The sequence below is a fragment of the Megalobrama amblycephala genome, linkage group LG7, assembly GCF_018812025.1.
Source record: "Megalobrama amblycephala isolate DHTTF-2021 linkage group LG7, ASM1881202v1, whole genome shotgun sequence".
Taxonomy (NCBI): Eukaryota; Metazoa; Chordata; class Actinopteri; order Cypriniformes; family Xenocyprididae; genus Megalobrama; species Megalobrama amblycephala.
This window is the reverse complement of record NC_063050.1, coordinates 1695659-1720290: the sequence shown is the minus strand read 5'-3', so window position 1 is coordinate 1720290 and position 24632 is coordinate 1695659. Positions and strand designations below refer to the sequence as shown.

The following is a 24632-nucleotide window of genomic DNA, read 5'->3' as shown; positions in this document are numbered from 1 at the left end:
TATATCACAGGGCAAAAATCGATTTCTGGGATATTGTACATAATTTGCGGGCATCTGAGAGACGCTGAGTGCTTCTCAAACAGAAGGCTGTGTCCTAGTAAAGCTGCATATATCTGCTGCCACGTCATCAAGCACCTCTAAAGGTCATCTCAGTTTGAAGGATCCTTTGAAGGCAGACTTCGTTTCACGTCCTTAATTCAGCTCATTTTGAAGAACTCATCAAGTGTATCCTTTATGTCCTTCATTCACCCACAATCCTTTGCACACATTCCAATCCATGAAAAATAACTGATGGAAGCGAGTCTGCACTTATCTGAGTTCATTATGAAATGTAAGACAAAAATAATGTTTTCAGTGATGAAGGCAAACATGTTATCTTCTGTTTTGGTGTAAATTAATCACTAACACTAAACTGCCAGTAATGTAAGCCACTGAGAGACACAGACGGACGTCATTCACTGTATTGCATTAAGAAAAGATTTTTAATACAAAGTATTTTTTACTTAGTATTTTTAATACTAAGTTTTATTAGTATTTTTGTGCTGTTGGAGCAGGAACATGTGTGCCGTAGCCATGTGCACTTACTAGAGCGTCTCATTCTAGTGTTTAATGCTGAGGAGGACTCGAGTCTACAAGCCTCAGAAGGACTGGACTATAAAGACACAAACTCACTAGGATTCAGCCTTCTGTTTGAGGAATACCCAATATCAATATGCGGGAGACTCCTGGAACTTCCGGGAGAGGTGGAATGTCTCTCCTGAAATTGCGATGGTTGACATAGTGATAACCATAGCAACGGACGGGGAAAAAAAAATCTGATGTGTGAAAATAGATCTGTCACTAAGTGTTGTAGTGTGAATGCAGACTAATAGACCACAACAACACTGACAAGAAAAAGACAAAACTAATCTGTGTTGGCAGAATATGTTCAGTAACTTCTTCAGTCAGTTACTAATAAAAAAATTTCACATGTCCTTTTTAAAGCAGTGTTTATTTAAGGTATTTCATGTATTAATTACTTATAATATTAATTGTTATTATCAGCATTAATAATTAATATATTTTTTATTTTCAAATAGTGACGCAGTAAATACAGGAGATGAAGTTCTTCAGAAGATGCTGCCTGTGGTTACAGCAACTAGATCAGCTCTGTAAGTAACACTGAGAACAATCATCACTGTGAAAACTTTATAACATTTTTTACTTAAAAATATAAATGGTTCAACAAAAAATATGAGCGTCACACTTCAGCTTTTAAACCCTCCACCTATCTGACCTGCTAGACTTCTATTGTAAGAGCATTACTGTAAATGTGTTTCTGTTCATTCTTACAAACTGAGAAATGATCAAAATTACTTTCTGTGTTTTAGCTGAGGTAAATGTATGTTCTCTGCTGTGAGTTGAGGAGATCCTAATATTATCCATGTTTCTTTCATGCTATAACTAGTAGTAAAGAGGAAAAGATAACCGGTTCACTTGTGCGCTGCACTGCTGCTTGAACTGAGACACTACAGCGATCTGTCAGCCACATTAAAGAGCGCCAAAAACACATTTATTGTTTGAATTTCTTAATACATTTGACAGAATTTGAAAGCTGAGATTTTCTTATCAAAAGTGCATCAACTGAAAACAGCACAGACTAAAAGATTGATTCTCTGGATTTATGGATTGATATCAGTTCATTAAAATAAAGATTGTTTAAAATTAGGGATGCTCCGATAGATCGACTGCAGATAGTTATCGGCCGATAATCAGATTCTATTGCTGTGACTCAATTCAGAGGCTGCATCCTTCGAAGGCCGAGTGTGTCACAGTGAAGGCTGTCCCAATTAGAAGACTCCTCCAAATGTGGCTTTCGTTTGTCATGAAATGATGGTACATCAGATAAATCCAAGATCAGTGCTCCGTAGGCTAGACCGTCCCATTTAACAACGCTCATTCTGACCCTCGAAGGATGCAGCCTCTGAATTGGGACACAGCTTATGAATCGATCAGGTGTCACTAAAACAGGCCGATCTCACAAACCAAACGCATAATTGATTATGTTAGACTTCAGCGTCACAGTCATTTCATCACCAGTGTGGAGTTATTACACGGTCTCATGAAACAATGCACTTTTAAGTCGTATGATTTAAGAACATTGTGCAGTAAGAAGTGAAACAGTGCTCATTCGATACAAGCTCATGGTTTCTGAGAGCGGTTCAGAGCGCAGTCAGCACACACACCTGGAACACATAAAGCTGCTGCTCATACAGAGCGTGAGTACTTACACCTGTTTCACACACACTCCGTCTGCAGTACGGATGCATTGCAGGAGCAGCACGCACATATTGTGCTTTCACGTATGCCGTGTTTGCTGTGCGCAGCTGACCCGTGGCTGCAGTGGCGTAGGCAGAATTTTATTTTTGTCCGGGTCTGGGCAGAAGTGAGCTGGCACTTTCACGTAGGGTCCTATAGCCTACATATTTACTACTAACGGTGGTTAGTTTGCAGCAGTGCCTGAAATTATCTTTTCCAATAAGTTTAAAATTATTTTTTACCTTTTACCATTTTTACCATTATTTTATAACCTAATTAAATTTATGTCTGATATTTTGTGTCAAATTAATTAACAAATCTTGTGTGTCATTTAATCAATAAATTCATTTATAACAATAAGATACACTAGGGCTGTTACCAATCAAATGAAATCAATATCAACGAAATTAATCTTTGCAATGCAGTGGAAACACAGAAACTGAATCTAAAGTGCTTTTATATGCATTTATACACACTGTTTGATGAAGTTCAGAGCTGACAAATGCATTTAAACTGCAGTTACAAATGCATAAATAATGTTTTAAACATAAAATGCTGAATATTGACATTTTGAAATTATTAAAAAATAAAAAGATACTTTAAATGTGACATTAACACCACCACTATGCGTCATCAAGTCACTGTCAATGAGTGAGTCATTAGTTTCAGCCGATTCATTCAAACGGCTGATTCTTTCAGGAACAATGTTTATCATAAACTAGCGCTGAGACCATAGGCTGGAGCACCCACGGAAAAATACGAGATATTCTCCATTGATTTTAATCAATAAAATATTGATTGAAGCTTTCAGACATGATCTTCACCATTTTGTATAGTTTATTTAAGGCCGTTTCTATGGCAGTATTTTAATGGCAAACATCGAGAGCGCATCCAAGTGATGCGTGAGCACAAATGGCTCTGCTCTCGATCAGATTCATGCGTGTGCTGAAACTCAAACTCTCCTTGCATCAGATATCAGCGAGCATGACTCGTGACAACACTCGTGAAAAGAATGTGCTTTTGGGTCGAAATTGTCATCTCGCTGCGTGGATATAATGGAAATGAAACATCCAGTTGATGTTAATCTGAGTTAAATAAGAAGCGAACTAGCGCTGAAATGTGTTGTTTTTGAAATCATGCTGAGGAACGTTGTGGCTCGTGTAAGTTAGTCTTCAGACATGTGTGTTAATCTATCGCTTGACTCTTCTTTCTAGGGAAATCACTAACAAAATGCACACAAACATGCCCCTGCTCTTAATATACAAACATTAATGAACTACTTTTAACTTAATGAGTGAAAAAAACTACGGGTCTCCAAAAATGGACCCGTGCAGGACTCACAATCTGCCCTACCTAAACTTACAGCCTGGAGTCGCTACTGATATTGAGTCCGTTATTCACCTTATTCCGCCACGCCCATTTTTAATTCTCCGCTCTTCCGCATTTTGTCATTCGACTTCCACTAAACTGTAGTAAAAAGATTGTTTATACCGAGCTATAACTTTAGAGAAATGATAAATAACGTTAATGCAGTGAATGTTTTAAATTGGGAGCACGGAGAAAACTTTATACGACGATCAGATAGTCTCATATCATCACTGTTAACGGCCGTAACTGGTAGACGATATGAAGAAGTGGCCAGAGTAAACCATGGGACTGTCAGGAGTTGATGGAGCAGCATGTAGAGGGTGTAGGCGAAAACGACTGGAATTATTTTAAATCAGTTTTGTTAAAGATAACTTTGTGATTTGTATTTTAGAAAATGTGTAATTTAATAAGTTAAAATCAGTTGTAAGAGTGTTTGTTGTTATCAGGAAGCTAGACACCTTTTACTGACCTTCATGTAGAGATAATGTTTCACCATTTAATTTTCATATGCAATAAACCAAGATAGAATTAATTTGCAAACTTGACATGACTTATTCTATTTAAATCAGAAGACTTCATCCCTTTAAATTGTAAGAGCTCACATTATATGGTTTTATTAAAAAAATACTGACAGCTAACATCTGGCCACATTGTACAGATTAAAAAAAAAAACAACAAAAAAAAAAACTTCACATCTGGTCATATTGTAAAGGTTTATAAAAATATCTACATACACTATTTACACTGATTAGTTAAAGCAAAACCACAGCACAGACAAACATACCTACAAATCAACACTTATTCATCCTCTACATCAGAAATTGTTGCTTAGAAGGTTAAACTGGGCAAATTCTCTAAATGATCAATTTTTGGGGTGAGGTTAATTGGAACTGTTGTAAGAAAGGATTTTGAAGATTTTCAGTCATATGACCCACGTACATTGGCGATGCGCCTGGTGTTGGTGGTGTCTTCTTCAGAGAGTTGCGTGCGTCTCTTGGTGAATGCTGGAATGACAAGTTTCACCTTCCTTTGATATTCAACAGTGTTTTGATCTGCCTGCACTGACATTATTGGATGCGAACTAAACTTAGTTGAATAATGACATCACCGTTTACTCTAGTATTGATATAGATAAATTAACTAAATTAATAACTATTGATTCTTACATCGCAATGAATCAATACTGAATTTACTTAAGATGGATACTGACACCATTTTCTTTAAGAGCTGTTGTGCAGCCAAAATTATACACCAGTTATCACTGTAAAGCTGCTTTGACACAATCTGCATTGTAAAAAGCGCTATATAAATAAAGGTGACTTGACTTGACATAGAGGAGATCGGTAATGGTGAAGTCTCTGTCTGCCGTTACTTCACCTGGACAAAGGTATTCCAGGAACTCTGAATTTGCAGTTATGAATTTATCACAACGCCAGGTTTAGAAACACTAAAACTTTCAGCAAGATCACCCTGCAATAAATGAAGACGCAGCTCCATCAGAGTCATCAGGAGCTGGTGGTTGTTTCTCAGTTGTGTACAATGGCGCGCCAGCTCAACACATTGTGTTCTTATATCAGATGCAGGTGCTTCAGATTAAGATGGGATTTTGAAGTGTAGTTGTGGTCAGAGACAGATGGATCCTCCTATTGTGTTTCTGCATCACAGTTCAGGGCATGTGGATGTGATCATCCTCACAGTTGTCTAGTCTGCATCACTGATGCTCATCGATGCATCTGTGGAAATAATATAACCATACACATTTTTACATTAGTAATTATTCATCATGAGAATTAATATGATTGCACCCATAGTTTAACAGAACAGTGTGAGAGAGAGGTGCATTAAAAACAAGACAGTATATACACAATCTCTAACTCTAGTGTTAATAAGTTAGGTCAGTATCAATATGAGAGATTTAGCTAGCTGGCCTACTATCATCTACAATCGCTGTAACTTACAGGAATAATGTAAGTAAGCTATAATTAGACTATAATGTACCATAATCCTATCATAAATATGAACCATTGTACTATCTTACATATGAAATATATAGGTGGCAATTGTAATAATGCAAGGTTCGTTGTATTTTGTGAACTGCTCGTTACTGATCTTAACTGTATTCATGGAACAGACTTCACGAATCTAACGCTAGCTAAGTTAGCTTACCTGAATATCTGTTCAGCACCCGCGTGACTTCTTTACTGGAACATCGTAGCCGAGACATTTCTCGGGGTAAAGTATTCGTCAGTCAGCTTCCCGTCCATGAAATTTTACGAACACACATAAGGGTGGGCTTGGGTGGGCACTTCAAGTTTAGCGCCTTCAGCCATTGCCTCAGGTGCTCCTCGTCTTAAGGTGGTGGGTGTAAATTGTAAAGTGCACCGCAACACTCCGACTGCTTCACATTGTATTCGTAACATCGTTGATGCAACTGATCATAATTGTTATGACAGCCCCTAACTGAGCATATAATACTCATCTACCATTACAGCTATACCGCTAGCGACTACTAGCTTCGGTCCCTCAACCCCCATCCCTTTAACAGGTTTAAGAACACTTTTTGTAATAAAACAAAAACAACTGACTGAAATTTTATTATAAAGAACAACAGATAACACTTTACTCTATTTAATACATTAACTAAGATTGTAGCTATTGCTCAATCTTAGTTAAAGATGAAACTGACTAAACTGACAATAAAATACTTATAAAGTATTAATTATTATTAATTAATACTTTATAAGTATTTTATTGTCAGTTTAGTGATAATGAATTAACATGTTAACTAATGAAGCTGTATGTTTTCAAAGTTTTACTGGAAGAAGCTCATTGTAGTCCAAACCGGTCGTTTTTGTAGGCATTAAACTGCCATAAATTTAAAAGACAATATCTCTGTTTGCATTTAACTCAAAGTTTTTCAAAGTTTACGGGAAGAAGCTCATTGTAGTCCAAACCGGTCGTTTTTGTAGGCATTAAACTGCCATAAATTTAAAAGACAATATCTCTGTTTGCATTTAACTTTCAGCGCTGTAACTTTGCAGATACTGTTTATGCTCAAGCAGCAACATTACACACTAACTAAAGTTAAAAAAAAAGTGAAATCGCATTGAACCACCCCTTTAAAAAGTCAAAGCCTACTTACTCTGGACGTGCTGGTTTGGGCTCATCACCGGCTGCAACCACGTCCTCATATATGCTCTCAAATATGAAACTCCTGCGATTCAGAAACTACCTGCACATGCTCTCATTTGTGTAAAGTAGCCTTGACAAGTTTGGGTGAGTAAAGGCAAAGCACACAAGATATAGTTCCTTCAATGGCCTGTAGATGGCAATATTGCTTTTTTTCCTAGCAGAAATAAACTGCAGCAGAGAAAGTTAGGTGCAGTGTTAATTTCGTTAACGAAAACTATGACAAAATGTTCGTTGATGACCTTTTTTTCCATGACTAAGATGAGACGATGAGAGACGACACCAATAACGTATTACGATAACGTGACTAAAACAACACGTTCCATATCGTTGACGAAAAAAGACGAGACTGAAATGTGGCTAAAAGACTAAACCCTTGTGAAAAAAAAGTGCACTTTAGTATACTTTTATAAAGTGTACTTATTGCACAAATAATATACTTAAAAAGAACACAATTAAGTGTGAATTAAATGTAATGTTTTCATCGCTTAAGTGCATTCTATTTGTAATTAATTTCAAATGTATCACAGATTAAGTTCATATTAAATGCAATAAGTTGAACTTTTGAGTGATTTTTTTGAACAACTTAAGTGGTACTTTAATACAACTTTATGATAACCTTCATAATTACGTCTAGTATGTTTAAAATATAGTTGAAGTGCACTGCCCAATGTACTGACAAGCAATTAATGTGAACTAAAATATATTTTAATATCAGTTATAAATACACTTAAGTGTGAATTAAATGTAATGTTTTCAGCGCTTAAGTGCATTCTATTTGTAATTAATTTCAAATGTATCACAGATTAAGTTCATATTAAATGCAATAAGTTGAACTTTTGAGTGATTTTTTTGAACAACTTAAGTGGTACTTTAATACAACTTTATGATAACCTTCATAATTGCGTCTAGTATCTTTAAAATATAGTTGAAGTGCACTGCTTAATGTACTGACAAGCAATTAATGTGAAATAAAATATATTTTAATATCAGTTATTAATACACTTAAGTGTGAATTAAATGTAATGTTTTCAGCTGCTTAAGTGCATTCTATTTGTAATTAATTTTAAATATATCACAGATTAAGTTCATATTAAATGCAATTAGTTGAATTTCTGAGTGATTTTTTTTAAACTACTTAAGTGCAACTTTAATACAATTTTTTATGTACTTTGAAATATGGTAAAAGTGTACTTCCAAATGTACTGACAAGCAATTAATGTGAACTAAAATATACTTAAATGTAATTTACATGTACACTGTTATATCTTTTAATACATTTGTAATTACATTATTTACATACTTTATTTTATTTAATACATTTGTTATTACATTATTTGTAGTTACATATAATAATGAAGTTACAATTTAGTATATTTCAAAATATTACAATCAACACAAATGCAAATTGAAACCCTCTACATTTATTGACAAAACAATCTATAAAAAAAAACCACAAAAACCTTTTTGTTGATGCACAAGAAAAACCAAGAAACACTATACAAACACAAACAATTACAACACTTTAACTCTCATATAGAAAGAGTCTGGAGGACAGAGAGGCTTATATGCACTATCATTTCTCCCTCACATACAAAGGTACCTAAAGCTTAACCTACCCATCACTTTCTGCATTTTTACATTTTCAGAAAAAATCATTCGGTATGATCTATAAGATGATAAATAAGATACAAACAAAAATGTATACAAACAAAATGTAAAGAAAAGAAAAGATTCAAAACTTTGGGTAACACTTTATAATAACTTTTTATTAGTTAACTATTTTAGTTAACATGAACTATGAATGAAAAATACTTTAAAGCATTTATTAATCCTGGTTAATATTCATTTTAACATTTACTTATGCATGATTAAAATCAAAAGTTACATATGTTAATAGATAATGCACTGTAAACTAACATGAACAATGACTATACATTTTATTAACTAACTTGAAAAAACTATATTTTTTATTACCTAATGTTAACAAAAGATGAATAAATACTGTAAAAAAGTTAATGCACATAGTTAGATCATGCTGTCTAATATATTAATTGATGTTAACAAATGAGACCTTATTGTAAAGTGTTATCGAACCTAGTTACCTATAAGCTCTGAAACCTTTACTAGCACGAACATTAAACAGGACCAAAAGGTTTCTTCTAAAATCTTTCTCCAGCATTACAGTGAATGTAATTTTGAAAAGAAAAACAAAACAAAACAAAACAAAAAAACTTGACGAATTCCAAAGGCACAAAAACAAGAAACCAAAATTGTCTATCACCAACTTTTTTGAAGTTGTAGGAAAAAGTGCTGTTTATGTCAATGTCCCAGAAGCTCTCCATTGGCAGAAAACCTCAAATGTCCATGAAGCTGCGCACCATCTCTACACAGTATGCGTAAATGGACATGTTCCAAAGAGGGAGGAAAGTAAAAAAAAAAAATACAAAAAAAATACCTTGAGGAAAAAGATAAACAGAAGGAAAACAATTGTTTGTAAACAGAGTCAGTCCATTATTATAATTGGCTCAATTGAATGAAAGCAATGGATATAGATATATAGTTGCACTCCAAAGTTTATATACACCTTTGTAGGTTTGAAAATAATCAAAAATGAACAAAGACATTTGATGTCCTTTTCCACCACCCTCCTAGACCCATTTGGTATTCCTAAAGGCAAAGAGTTGCTGATAGTGATTGAAGCCAAGATGTGTACTGTGTAACGATCATCTCCTCCACTTTAATACCAGTTACAGTGTGAAATAAATATGAATGAACATCTGAAGGTATGTTACAAGATACAGTACAACTGATCCATAACATGTCACATTTAATCGCATCAGATCAGTGTTTCAACCGTGGAAAGACGTCAATAAACAGCTTGTAAACAATGTAACATCACATTTACTTCAGAAAAATCATATTCAGCATAAACTCATTAGTCAGCTATAGAGAGGAGCATTCTGCTAATTATATGCACCACGTTACATATTCATTATAATTTTATTTTAAATATTTATTTTATTTATAATTAATTTATGTATTTAATGCATGTTTGAATAAATCATTTATAACAGCCATGATTTAAATGTTTATATTTCAAAAAACGAATTGGAGTAGAAATATTATTATATAATTCTAAAGTTAGTATTATAACTTTATTATAAAAAAAACGATTTATTGTAATTTAAGTGTTTGTATGTAAATCAGTTAATTTTAACCTTCAATATTATAGTAATATAGTACCAAGTGACTCCCTCGTCTAGTTTATAGCATTATTTGAGAGATTTTTTTTTCCTCAAGAAAATTTGCCATTTACTGTATCTGATATACATCCAAAATAATCGATATTGAATCGAAATCGAATCGCAAGCTTGTGAATAGAAATCTAATCGAATCGTGAAAATTGTCAATACCCAGCCCTACTGAATACTGTTAGACTTAGCTGAAAAATATAAAGCACTATTTATTTAATTTGTATCTTTGTTCTATATTTATCTATGCTTATAATTTGTTCATTATTTTCTATGTGCATTCACTCACCTACAAAATCAACCCAATCCTCCTAGAATGATTACTTCTTTCCAAATAGAACTATTTAAGTAATCTGGTGAATTTTTTTCATATCGAAATATATATTGCAGAATTTTTTTTTTGCCAATATTGTGCAGCCCTAAACCAAATATTATTAAACTATTTCAATTATAAATTATGTGCTAACTAGTTTTGATTCGGTATTAACTTTGATGTGCGATGATCATAATGCTCTCCCACATATTTTGCTATTATAACTGCACTTATTTCCGTTGTTGGTATAAGTGGCAGTGGGTGGTAATAGCAAGATGGTAGAAAACTATAAGTTTCTTGTCTGATAACGTTTCATTAGTCATTCGGCCATCCTGCAGCCTAAACCACTGTAGGCAAATCACCCTAACACCTTGCAGTATCTGCAAAATAATTTTAACAATAAAAGGGATCATAAAAATGTGCATGTTGTCTTTTTATTTAGTACTTCCCTGATGAAGCAGTTCATTCTGCAAGGTGTAAGTAAACTTTTGACCGCAACTGCATCACCCAAGATGAATTACCTCAGTCATCAGGACAACACTGTTGTAGAATCCTGGGAGAGGCTCCTTCACATTTCCCACAAACACCAGGATTCCAGTGACCACACCATCTTCACTGACACTGGCCTTTAAACATAGAGAACATTTTTATAAACATTATTATTCCTACTTTACAGGGAATTAAACATAACTTTATCAATTACACAAATATAGATAAATAACCCAAGACCCAAGCAAATTGAGCGGGCGTTCACACAGAATGCGTTTTGCTTTGAAAATAATTATATAATATCATTATAAATATATAATGATGAGATGGGCATTTCGGTAAGTGCAAGGTGAGAATTTATTACTTGCAAATAGAAAAGATTCAAAGCATTTAAAAGCTATAAGGATAGTTGATGGCAGTGTTTAGCTTGTAGTGTGTGATCAGGATGTGCTGGCTGAATTAATGGCAGAATTAATGGCAAAACTTGTAACATCACCTCATCAATACGGGTCTTTGATTCCACACAGCTTGCACTGTATCTCCATTGACAGATCTGTACTGATCCTACAAAATGAATATATAACTAGATAAGCACAAAAATATTACATATTACAAACACAAACAGTAATTGAACACCTCACTTTTCAAAAGCAAAAAGAAAAATAGATTATAAGCAGTATTTCTAGAGGGGGTAATATATTGAACATTACTGGTGGTTATAATAGCGATTAGATGGATTAAATGTAAATATCTTTGAATGTTACGAGATCAGATCTTTGAATTTTGTTCTGCAAATTTAACCTTAAGTCATTTAAAATGATTTAAAAAGTCGGAGTTCAATTAAAATATTTTCAGCAACCAAATTCATCTGTAGTCATCCAAACGTGCACTCCTTTGTTTTCTTCTTCTTTGATCAGCAAAGTCGCCTCGCGCATCGCGATCACAGAAAGATGGCTGAAAGTGCATTTTTCAAACTCTGGTGAAGTAGTGCGCCGTCATGACGTAGTATTTTGGCGCATGCGCATTAAACAAAAAGTTTATAGGCTATAATACGTGCATGATTTAATTTCTGTTCAAATTGAAGTTTTTCTAGTTCATTGTTGTAGTTCGACTGTACGTTTAGAGAACTTGACTCATTCACCTAACTAAAAGTCAATCATTTTTACAGTTTAGTCTGATTAAAATTATTAATGTATTTTAACTGAATATGAATTCAAATTAATTTTGTTTAGATTTGTTAAATCTTTGCTTGCAACTAATGCAATTAAATATGTTTAATCGACTTAGAACAACATAATGATATTAAAATTATTAGACACATATGTAAAGTACAGCACTATTGCATTAAGTATCACAAATTCAGCACTCCACAAATGACATTTTATGTCAAATATTATGTAGAAAACTGACACTAATTGAGTTTAGAGCAGGAGCTGGTGATAAAAATTTCAACAATAAGTTGTACTGGATTATACTATATAAGCAAGTGTATTGAAATTCAAAAGAAAAATACATTTCTGGTGTATTAATGCACACAGTATATATTTAAGACTAAGCACATTTAAAATACATTTACAAATGTCATTTTGAACAACACACTTAAATTGAAATTAAAATAAATTATTTTTTCATGTTCTTTAGCATATTAGTCAATACATCAAAATAAGTGTACTTATTTAAAACACTATAAAGTCATACTTAAGTAAAAATTAAGTGCATTTTTTAAAAAGTGCACTTAAGTGTGTTTAGAAATATTGTCATGAAATTGTACTTTCTTTAAGTAAAACTTAATTAGACATTGTTCTAAAATGCATTTTTAAAATGTGCACTTAAGCGTGTTAGTAAATATTGTCATTAAAGTGTACTTTCTTTAAGTAAAACTTAATTAGAGATTATTAAAAAGTGCATTTTTTTAAAAGTGCACTTTAGCATATTTAGAAATATTGTCATTAAAGTGTACTTTCTGTAAGTAAAATTTAATTAGACATTATTACAAAGTGCATTTTTAAAAAGTGCACTCAAGTGTGTTAATAAATATTGTCATTAAAGTGTACTTTCTTTAAGTACAACTTAATTTGACATTATTACAAAGTTCATTTTTAAAAAGTGCACTTAAGTGTGTTAATAAATATTGTCATTAAAGTATATTCTTTTTAAGTACAATTAAGTGGCCTTTAATTTTAATTATATTATATTATCTGCAAGTGCACGTTTTAAAAAGTATACTTTTAAGATTTGAAGTACACTAAAAGTACACTTTTAATACAATTAAGTGCACTTCTTCTTCAAAAGGGAAAACTTTGCCAGTGTCACTCTTTTGAAATCACTTTTTGTTTTTGTCGAATAAAGGAGACAAAACATTACAGACTTTCTTTACGAGCGGTCATGCTTACAGTTGCCAGATTTCCAGAATTCAAACCCCCAATCAGAGCTTTTCTGTTTAAAGAACACGTTTTACTTCATCTTTGCAATCTGGCAACCACACACGAGCTCTCTCTACACAAGTAGCGCGGATGATCTGAAAACACAGACAAGTAAGCTGGAGTTCAGCGATCTTCATTTGAGATTTTCTACTTAAAGTGTCTATCAGTCAGTCTATATTGCGCTGCTCGTTTGCTGACTAAATCTGCGACCAAAGTGTAGGCTGATATCCAGCAGTGGCTCTCAAACTGATGTATGCGAACAAAATGCTGAGTTAAAATAACATAAAAACTGAACATGTATTTCTATAGCAGGTAAAATGCCTTAAATAAACGACATTCATTCACCTCAATTACCTCATCTTTCGCGGTCAAAACTGACTGACTCCACGCCAGCAAATTGCGCTACATTAGTGCTGTTCTCGACAATATACCTTTGTAAAAGTGGGGATTTACCCCTTACTAACAAGAACAAATATAGATACAGACTGCATATAGATTTAAGATTAAAACTCTCTTCGATACAAATAACTCTGCGAGTTATTGTTTTTAATGTTGATCATATTATACGAGCAAGAATCTACCCCTAGCCTATTTGGCACACCGCCTGTTTTATTTAACTGATCAACTCTTGTAATCTGTGTGCCAAAAATGCGCGAACAGCACAGAGAGAATGTGGTTACAGTGTAGTGAAGTGCAGATCAGCAGTCCTGACTGTTGTTTTGAGCAATACACCGAGTTCATTTCATTAACACTGAGTATGTCCCTCAAAACAATGTTTTATTTTCTCTGCCAGCTAAATTTCTAAAGCAAAGTCACAGATCATTGTGCGACTCGCAACATAAGGTGCACAGAGTAGCCTATTAAATTCGTGAATGAATCTTTGAACAAATCGGTTGAGTGATTCGCCAGCCATACAGACTTTTATTACTGAATGAATCAGCGTTTCGAGCGAATCGATTGAATAAAATGACTCGTTCATTAACACAGTGACTTGCTGCCACCTACTAGCGATATATCATATATTCGTTTCATCTTGTAATTTATTTCATATTTCTGTATTAAAAGCATTTTGTATAAAACATAACATTAATGTCATTGCATTATTTGCTCTGCTGTGTGAATGTATTTACGGACCTGAGCAACATTAAATTGTGAAAATACATCTAAAAGCAACTTCAGATGCTGCATTGCCACTTCTGCAGCGCAAGATGCCTTTGGTTGAAACAAAATAGTGTCAAACTCTAATATTGACTAAATTTATGATTTTAAATTTAAAGATGGCATAGGCCTATATTTAATAAGATATAGCTATTTTAAAAAGGTAGCATTATTTGACTAATTTATGACGGTAATACAGTAGATGGTAATAATATAAAAATATATATTCATCTCTGGCTTTATTGTTCAAAGTGTTATTTCATAGTCTACCCTTAAACACGTAAATGAACGTCAAGAACGCATTAAAAGTTTCTGTTTCTGTTTTGTTTTCAGTTAAAAAGGTGTCATTTAAGCATCATTTAAGTTAATAATTAATGATTTTTAAAACGAAAAGTGATTCAATCAAAAGCTTTAGCTTGATAAACTTTATCTTAGAGCTGCTTTAAGGCCAAAACAAAATCTGTCTATTAATTTTCCTATTATCACTGTGAAGCTGCTTTGAAACAATCTGTATTGTAAAAAGCGCTATATAAATGAAGATGACTTGACTTGACCCTTGAATCGATTCTGCTCTGCGCTTCAGTACAAGCTTATGCATTCTCAGAGGCGCTGTCCAGTGCGGCGCGCAGCCTCCGGCACACAGATTTTAAGAGTTGGTTGATTTGAGTGTGCCAAATAGTTTGGCTAGTTGTGAGAGCAGATGCCACATAAATTATTATTTAATACGATAAATTAGTATTTCACGGCATGCAAATGTATGTGTAAACAGAAGAAAGCTCTGTCTAGGCTCTGCCCTGGCATGGGTTGTGTCGAGCCATTTATTAGTCTGGCTGTTTGATGAGAACGAGATTAAATGTAGTTGCAATAAACTCTGTAATAATCCGTACATATATCGGATAGATATAGGCTACTGTTGCGCGGAGCTGATTCTGGAGCTAAGAACTGATGGCGCGGCTTGATCTTTGGTTGACCAATCAGCGGAAAGGGCTGTTTTATTCCCGCCCATGTAGAGATCGAATATTCAAGCTGTTTATCCATTTTGGTTTTATTGTTTTTCCTTTCGGCGGATTAGAACAAAGTGTGATTAAAACACAAATAAAAATATGTAAAAACGAATCGAGATTTGTTTATTAATTCTCATGAGGAGGGTCGAATATGTGATAAATGAATGCTTTCTTCGTTTTTCTGTTTAGAAGACAAAAACGAGAAAACAAATTATCCGAAGGTACACAGTCCCCCGAATATCCACACGATTTCAAATGTGACATTTATTGTACTCAACAGTTCAACAAACAAAAGGGTATTATTACGTGATGTACATTTTAAACAGTATTGTCAGTATTTTGCTCTATTTTGCAATGAAAGCCACAGCAGAACTGCAGCACACAAGCTGTTTCGTGAACGAATCTGCAGCTTTGAATGAACTAAAGATTCAATGATCCATTCATAACTACAGCCGCTTGCTTTGATACTGAAAGAATGAATGACTCGATGATTCACTCATAAAAACAGTGACCTACTGCCACCTACTGGTGGATTTAATATAATATTTAAAATATCACTTCATTTTTATCATCATTGTATTTATTGAATTTTTTTAAGAATTATTTATTTTATAAAGATATTCATAAAGGTAAAAAAAAATGCTTTGGAAAAATCGATTTAAGAGGGCAAATATTGTCCTTTAATGGAAAAGGTGTAACTGTACGCAGAAGGATGTTAAATCCCTCAGGGGTATGACACTCTAGAAAGTTTGAGAACCACTGAAAAGGGATTTGTAGAATTGCACAAGTGCTTCTGCTAAGAGTACAATGTCAATACAGCCTGTTAACTTGATTCAAATTTTTCATAAGCTTAAATGAATTGGTCAGAAGAGAAAAATTACGACTATTTTGTCTAAAGATAAAATAGCTATCAAATTAATGTTGGTAACTGTAGCTTGACTAAAAGTAATGACTAAGACTTGACAAAAATGCAATGACCTTTCATCGACTAAAACTAGACTAAAATATGAAAGACAATGACTAAAATGTGACTAAGACTAAGGAGCATTTTTGTCTGAAGATAAAGACTAAGACTAAATAAAAAATGGCTGCCAAAATTAACACTGGTTAGGTGCCATGCAAAATGTAACAAATAATTGCATAACTCATTACAAATGTATTAGAGTAAAGAGTACATATTTATTAAAAAATGTAGTCAAATAGAAAGTAAAAGTTGCTAATAACTTTGATGCTCAGAAACAGGTACAAAATAGCCATAAATAACCTTCAGTACACTAGGGGAGAGCGGGGCACAACCTAACGCTTTTTGACTTTCTCAGTTTGTGTAAATCTACTCAGGGTTCAGAGAATTTATTTTGTTCCACATTAATTTCACACATGTCTGGTACAAATGTGTGGGTTTGTTTCATTAATGCAGTGTATACCTTTTTCTTTATTTACCCCGAAAGAAGGGAATGACAACATGCCCCATAGGTGGAGCACATTGTAACATGACCATATGACAGCTGAAAATGTTATCTGATATAATCAAAATAATATACATGACAAACTAAAATATTGTCATTAAAAGAAAATTATTATTTCTTTCATATAAAATAATAGCATTTGTTTAGAAATTCAAATTGAAATAATTTTGACAATGAGCACTGCAGAACACAGCTGTACAGCCTAGATCAAAACAATACAGACAAACAGCTCAAGAAACACATTCAGAAACACACAGAGCTGAACTCGACACTCTCCTCCCTCCACTCACAGCTCTCACTGAACACCAGACAAATAGACGAACCAGTACTAATGCTGAACATTGATTAAAATAATATTTATGAATGTTCAGGTTCATCCTCTCAGTCTTTATTCACCTTTTCTCCATGGTATCTGAACAGATATTCATGAAAGTTAATTTTGCCAATTGTATTGGTAACTGTATAGAATAGCATAGCTCTAATAGCGGGTCACATTGTAACGCAGTGTTACAACAAACCCTATCTGTGCAACTGGAATTTAAACCTGGTTAGTGTCTTCTGCTAGTTAGTGAAACATTAAAGAAACAGATTGGACGAACAGATTGGAGATTAAAATAATATCAGATTTGTCTCATTTTAAATAAAAACAAATATATAGATGAAAAATGAACACTTACTTTTGCTATTGTTAAATAAATGTTCAGTGATATCTTCCAAAGATTTCTGAATTTTGGACAATTTTTTTCTCTATATTTTGCCAATATGGCATCTAGTAAATATGCTAATTTTCATCATGTGTGGAAGTATTTAAACCATGTGTGTTATAATTAACCCCACGTTAGTTTGTGTCCCACGCTTCCCTAATTACATTTACACAAACACACTCCTGGTTTTGGGAAACAGACTGTAATTTTAGGATGATTCATTGTTTCTACAAGGTTTATGATGCTTTTGGGAAATGTGGCCCTGTAAGTTTTGATCTGAGAGAGTGAAGAGTGTGTCATTGTTCTCTAAAGGTTGATGGATTGTGGTGTCACAGATGAAGGTTGTGCTGCTCTGGCTTCAGCTCTGAGATCAAACCCCTCACACCTGAGACTACTGCATCTGTCTTGGAATAAACTAGGAGACTCAGCAGTGAAGATGGTTCTGGAGAATCCTCACTGTAAACTGGAGAAGCTACAGTAAGATCATACGTGACTCTCATATGAAACTCACTGTGAATTTTGCAATTTCAGTAATTCAATTAAAATGGAATAAAATGCAGGGAAAACTATTATTACATTCATTCAAATGTTATATATACAAAATAAATATACACAGTACACACATATTATGTACACTAACTTTTCTTTTGGATGAGATTAATCGTGATTAATCTTTGAACATCTCTAGATAAACCATATATTGTTGCAATCATGTGTTTATTGTCTCCAAAACGTTTCTATCTGCATGTTATAGTGATCTCTGGGAGTACTGTTCATATTAAGAGATTTCCTGGAATGTCACATGATATATGATACAGCCGGCGCGACACAAGTGTTTTTTGCTAGTTTCAGCCTGATGTATTTATCATTTTCACATCCTGCGCCACGTTGTGTAAATAGCGAATGCATTTGTGCGATTTGTGGTTGTGCTGATCTGAAAACGAGGTGTGTTCAGGCGCATTGTTGGTACGTTACTATTTTGAGGCAAATGAAATAGACTGAGCCATTGACCAACTGAAACCTGTGTGTACACTCTGATTATTACACACACAGGGACGCGCAGCAACACACAAACATGCCAAATATTAAAAATAAAAGGATTACAATGAAAGAGATTATTATTGTGTGCATAAAGATGAAAATGCTTTGGTGGAAACTGGCTTTTCCTGTAGATGGTCTGCTGGCTTTAACCTCGCGCAGGAGCAGATCCGTTTCCTCGCTAGAGTATAGAGTCCTCGATTCAGTTTTTCTGCTTGCAAATACCACCCTGTAAATATTACTCCTCTCTCTAGAAATTTGACGTAAACATATGATGATCTATCAACATTTCTCCAAATGTGAACTAAAAGCCCTGAGAGACGTTGTTTTGTCAACCATTTTCATAACAACCGGACAGGAGTATTTTTCTGAATGGATGCTGCTGATGCTCATAATTCATATTAAAGGCATTGAATCTGTTTTTAATTTTCATAACTCCTGACACAAATTAAGACATAACTGGCACTATAAGTTTTTCAGAATAAAATAAAGGTCAAATACTGAAGCTTGAGTCTGAGATCTTGTTAATGATGTATAGTTTGTCGAGGTAATTACAATCATTTACATTGAAACTCTGAACTAATATTAACAGAGTGTTTCAGCGCATCGACGTCCAGATGAAGCTGAAGAGGTTAATTACACACTGATGTTGTTTCTTTCGTTCATCTTTGAAACACAAATGAAGATCTTTATGATGAAATCCGAGAGATTTCTGTTCCTCCATTGACAGCTACACAACTACCACTTCCAATCACCAGAAAAACAGTCAAGACATCATTAAAGTAATCCACGTGACTGCAGTGGTTTAACCTCAGTTTTATGAAGTGTCACGAGTGCATTGTTTGTGCAAAAAAACAACCTTATTTACCACTTAATTTACAAAATATTAATCTCCAACACATTCTCACATCAACATCTGGTCTCGCATCAACAACACACATGCGTCGTGTTGCTCTCGTACTGATAGTCACACTGAAAAACACATTCAGTCAGTATTAACACAGTCCATTTATTTTAATTGTAGGAGAAAACTGGAGAAAGTTGAACTTTTTTCCAGGTTTAACCTTTAAAGACCTAGAGCATTTTTGGGGCTCCTGACTCGCCTGCACTTTTCTCTGGTTTTCTAACCCATTCTAGCAGTCAGCATCAAGTGCCATATATCATTTTAAACAGGACAACTTGAAGTTTCAGTTTTGCTCATTTAAAGTGCCAATTTTACATTTATTTTGTCTGAGAATGGATAAAATTCCCAGAATTAAAAAAAAAACGCCAGCAAAATCTAGTGTTTTTACTGTAATCTCAGCCAAAACCTCCTGAAGTTTGTTTTTTTTCTTTTAAAAAGTTAATGTTTTAAAATGTTTTAAATATTTGTACATCGTCGTTATCGGTTCAGCATGCTTCACCAACTACACCGCTTGGAATTGCCATCATGTAAAAAAAAGCAGGTAGTCTAGCCTCAGGAGCAAGCTAGCATTATTATAATAATGTTGGCATTATTGTAAATAGTCATAAAGTAAGGAATCTCTCAGCTCACAGTTGTTGTGAAACACTACGTCTTTCTGTTTTTAATACATTTCTTGAATACATGAATTATTGAATACATTACATCTTAATTAGGCATACTTAATTATTAGATAAGATATTGATTTTAGTTGGTCTAAATTTGCAACAGATCAATAGTCGGGTGGATTAGGCCAGACACAAATTTGCTTATATAGCTATAGGGTTCCTTTCTAGACGAGCTTTTTATTTAGCGTGTGTTTGTATGTGCTTCATAACTGTGTATTTTTACAGCAGGCGGGCCATCGGAATAGCGTGCACTGGGGCCCGTCATTACTAAGTTATGCCACTGACTACTGTTTTTAACCATCAAATTAGTTTACATAATTCTCACTTTCATTCTCAGACAATAGCTCTGATAACTGTACCATTTTTTATGTACTGCAACAATAATGACACAAGAGGAACAATATCATTGGAATCACTTTTGGGGAACTTTTTTTTTTCCAACTGATGAACAAAAACATTAGAAGCCAATCAGAAATAAAGAGCTCAAACATTTAAAGCAACAGATGATTTAGCTGCAGCACCTGCTTAAAATGGAGAACATTATCTTCCCTTTCCTGCAAATGCTAAAACAGTTATTAGGGTGGTGGGTGAGGGTTTGCAGCAACAGTGTTGAAGGGTTAGTTCACCCAAAAATGAAAATTCTGTCATTTACTCAACTGGGGAAGAACAGAGTAAACTTTAAAGCTATTACACATTGTGTATCTGATATGAATAAAACGTGTCATCTAATTATAAAGGATTGTTATTGCCGCTTCTATAGACATCATTGTGTATTTTAATAACTCTACATGTATTGTTTTGTTTGTACTCAAGTGTATTTAAATGACCAAAACCTAAAAAACACATTATGTGGTTGAAAACACTGCATATTTGTGATATAAAGCGCTGCACACGCCTGTCTCTGGTTAGCGCCAGCACATTTGAATTTGGCAGTTGATCACGTGATGCGCTGAACCTTCTAATCACACCGGTGTGTTCGTACCATCGATTGTTTCTCAATATGCGTTCTTAAGCGATCTTACATCCTTGTGTTCTTGCTCTACATCATCATCAACAGTCGAAGTTCGTTCCAGTACTAATGCGAACTTGAGAGAATAAGCATTTGTGGTTGTGAATACAGTATTGCACAATACAAAAGAAAATAAATACATCAACCATATGTATTTGGACCCAAAAAACAAAAAAAAAAAAAAAAAAATAGCAACCAAACAAACTAGCATAATTTTTAAAAAGGTGAATATTCCAAAGGAATGGTACATATGTGTGTCCTGGTACGGGACCAAATGTCCCCACAGGTAAAGTAATACCAGTGCATTTTGACTTTGTTGGGACACTTTTACAGTTTTTGCCTATTGCTTGAACACTTTTTGCAAAACTTTAACCATTCGCATCTATGTTGAAATGAAACTCTGCTATCAAAACCTAACAATCCTTTGTCAAAATGTCACTCTGATGACAAAATGACACACACTTGCATCATATGAATACACTTTCAGATCAGCAGCAACACACTAGTGTACTTTATATAAAACTCTGAAGTGTTTAATTTTCACTGTTTTTATTCAGTTCATCAGTTAGCATTCTGTGAAGCTCAACGCAACACTTACAGTTTTTGTTCTTTTTTCCAACAAAGGTTTTCACAACAACCAAAAATGAAAGTACTGAAAGGTTACAAATGACATCAACTCAATACTGCACATCACAGTACTACTTTACAGTACATTATACAATAAATGCAGTAACACAAAAATAATACAAACATAAAACAAAATACACTACTGTAAATACAGAAAAACAGGCCAATTGTGCGTGGGCGGGATTACAGATCCTGCCGTCTGTTTGGGTCTGGCCACATGATCCACCAACGTTGCTCTAATATCATCTGAAATATTGTTCTGTGCCTCTTTGACCATGTCCTACTCCTCTCTCTCTTTGTCTTCCTCTTCCTCTGCCTCTACCTCTTGCTCTCCCTGCTTCCATGCTTACAAAGTTCTCAAAATGGCTCAACTGAGGCCTATTTGTGGTTGGCTGATTGCTGATCAGTTTTGTAAGTAAGTGTTTTAGGTGTGTGTCTAAGTGTTTTCAATCACCCAATGTGTTTTGTATTTTGAATAGATGTGTTTTCCCAATGGTACCCATGAGTTTCATTTATGAACGAAGTGTCTTATGAATGAAATAGTGTAGTGTGCAGGAGCAAGTGTGTTGTAGAATTGCAAATGAAGAGCAAAGCAGCGCTTTTGTTTAAGGTAAGGTTACACTGTGTTTAAGGTATAGTAACAAAACCTTCAAGTTTTGTAACTTTGGTCTAAGCATGCGTCTATAGTGTTCAAGCAATAGGCAAAAACTGTAAAGTCCCCATTATGAAACAAGCTTATTTATAAATCATACAGAATTAGGTTTTATGTACAGTGACCGGGAGGGGACATGCTCGGTTCACTTAGTTTTGTCATGGCCACAAGATATTAATTTGTGGGAACGTGATAGTAACTCGTGGCCACGAGATCGTTTTGTCGAGGTAACGACATCCTTATGTCGTGGTCACATGATGTAAAGTCGTGGCCTCGAGATCATATGGTGAGGGAACGATATATTTTTCTCATGGCCACAAGTTAAATGTGTAAACAACCTGCACTACCATAGCAACCTGGAATTAAGAATGATAAAATAAGGGCGGAATTAAGAAATTAATGCTGTCTATATAGTCAACATCGCGCTCAATGTAATAAGCCATAAATAGCCTATTGCGTGCAATGTTGCCACTATAGCATTCAAATGAAGTTTGTTATTATCAATTTGATAAACTTCATTTTAATGATAAAAGAATATGTAAGAACATTAAATAATAAAGGCCTAGAAGAAAACATTTATCCAGTTTGAAAAAACTGTAATCACGAGCGGCTCCTCTCAGCCTATCGTGTAATGACAGTGACATCAGTCACAATATTCCCTAGTCTGCCTTCTCTTAAAATACATTTTTATCAAGCTAAAATCTACATATAGTTCCCATTGAAAGTATTGTTTAGTGTAAAACATGCTGGAGATTAGCAAACTGCTGTCGATTAATTAAATTATTAGCTATTTCCCTACAAAAGCTGTTTAATCAGCACAGTGAAGCCTCTCATCCATTGACTTCCATTCACAAAACAGCCTCTGGTTTCCTTCCCTGCTTTAGCATTAGCTGTTACGCTTTTGGCTAAAGGTTGCAGTGGCTTTGGTAGTGTCTAATGAATGATCTGTAGTGTTTATATATTGCCTAACGTGTGTACGATCTGAAAGCTTTGTTTGATTTTGCCATAAGAGTCAGATGTTTTGTGAAATTAGTTGGAAGATTTGTGTTTGTGTTTAATGTTTTGAGAAAATAAGTGGTTTCAAGAAATGTGTTTTAGCAACTGTGAAATCTGCTATTTCTCAATATTTCAGTGATCTGCTAATTAAAAATGCTTATCAATTGTTTCAGTATTTGTTTTATGTATTTTTTTCAATATTTTTGAGCTGCTGTTGTTACAGAAGTAGAGGTTTATACTATATTTAAAGAGTGAAACATTCGGTCTTCATTTCTGTCATGCTGTGTTTAAGCATTTGTAAATAAGATCAGAAAGATCCATGATTTTGGTATGGGGTAAACTTGTATGAAGAGAAAATTTAAACCTTTCAGAAACGTGTTAATTGACTGCATTTTGTGTGAAAATGACATGAATTGTGTTAATGGTAAGGTCACAACAGACGGATGTTGTGTTAATTGTGTTTAGAGATTTGAAACTGTGATACAGATTGGATAAAAGCTTGTTAGAAATTGAAAAAAACTGTAAACACAAACTCTCACAGTCAGGACTTTGATACCTGAAGAACATGAATTCATCCTTAATGACCGTCACATCCATCTTTTTTCTGTGATCATCTTTCCATATTATTTAATGTGATAATTTGTTAACATAATTTATTATATTTTTATATTAGTTTTCCCTCTCACTCAAACACTCACACACACACACACACACATTTGATTATTTTATTTGGAATGACAAATACTGATTAAAACAACACAGCATCCAAATATTCACAAAGAGCCTATTATGTTTCACCTGACAATACAGACAATGCAAATAGTCACAACCACATTAATAAGTAGACTATGGATAAAGATGACATCGTCTTCTCCAGACATGCAGACTGCCTATAATTGCTGACACAGAACAATATCTGGCTGTTTGCTTAGAGGTCTTTTTACTCAGTCCAGCAATCTGCAAGCCTCTGACACATAATCTGTGCACATATCCCAAGCTACCAAAAATAAGAATAATCAGTTTGGTCCTGTATCCACATACTGCCAAAGCATTGGTTAATGCCTGAGATACACAC

At 34.1% G+C, this 24632-nt stretch overlaps 1 protein-coding gene and 1 long non-coding RNA gene across 4 annotated transcripts in view; one reads left to right on the top strand and one right to left on the bottom strand.

Annotated features, from left to right (window-relative positions):
• The window catches only part of LOC125271014 (protein NLRC3-like), a 224362-nt gene that overhangs the window by 23518 nt on the left and 176212 nt on the right, over positions 1-24632 (top strand). For all 3 annotated transcript variants that reach the window (XM_048194940.1, XM_048194941.1, XM_048194939.1), the window contains 2 exons: positions 1080-1151; positions 17979-18007. In XM_048194940.1, the coding sequence (XP_048050897.1) occupies positions 1080-1151; positions 17979-18007 (101 nt within the window). The remainder of the gene's footprint in view (positions 1-1079; positions 1152-17978; positions 18008-24632) is intronic.
• Positions 10855-11961, bottom strand: LOC125271071. The gene is made up of 2 exons (XR_007185522.1): positions 11408-11961; positions 10855-11048 (listed from the first exon to the last, which is right to left on the bottom strand). It is a non-coding gene; the product is annotated as an uncharacterized LOC125271071 (long non-coding RNA).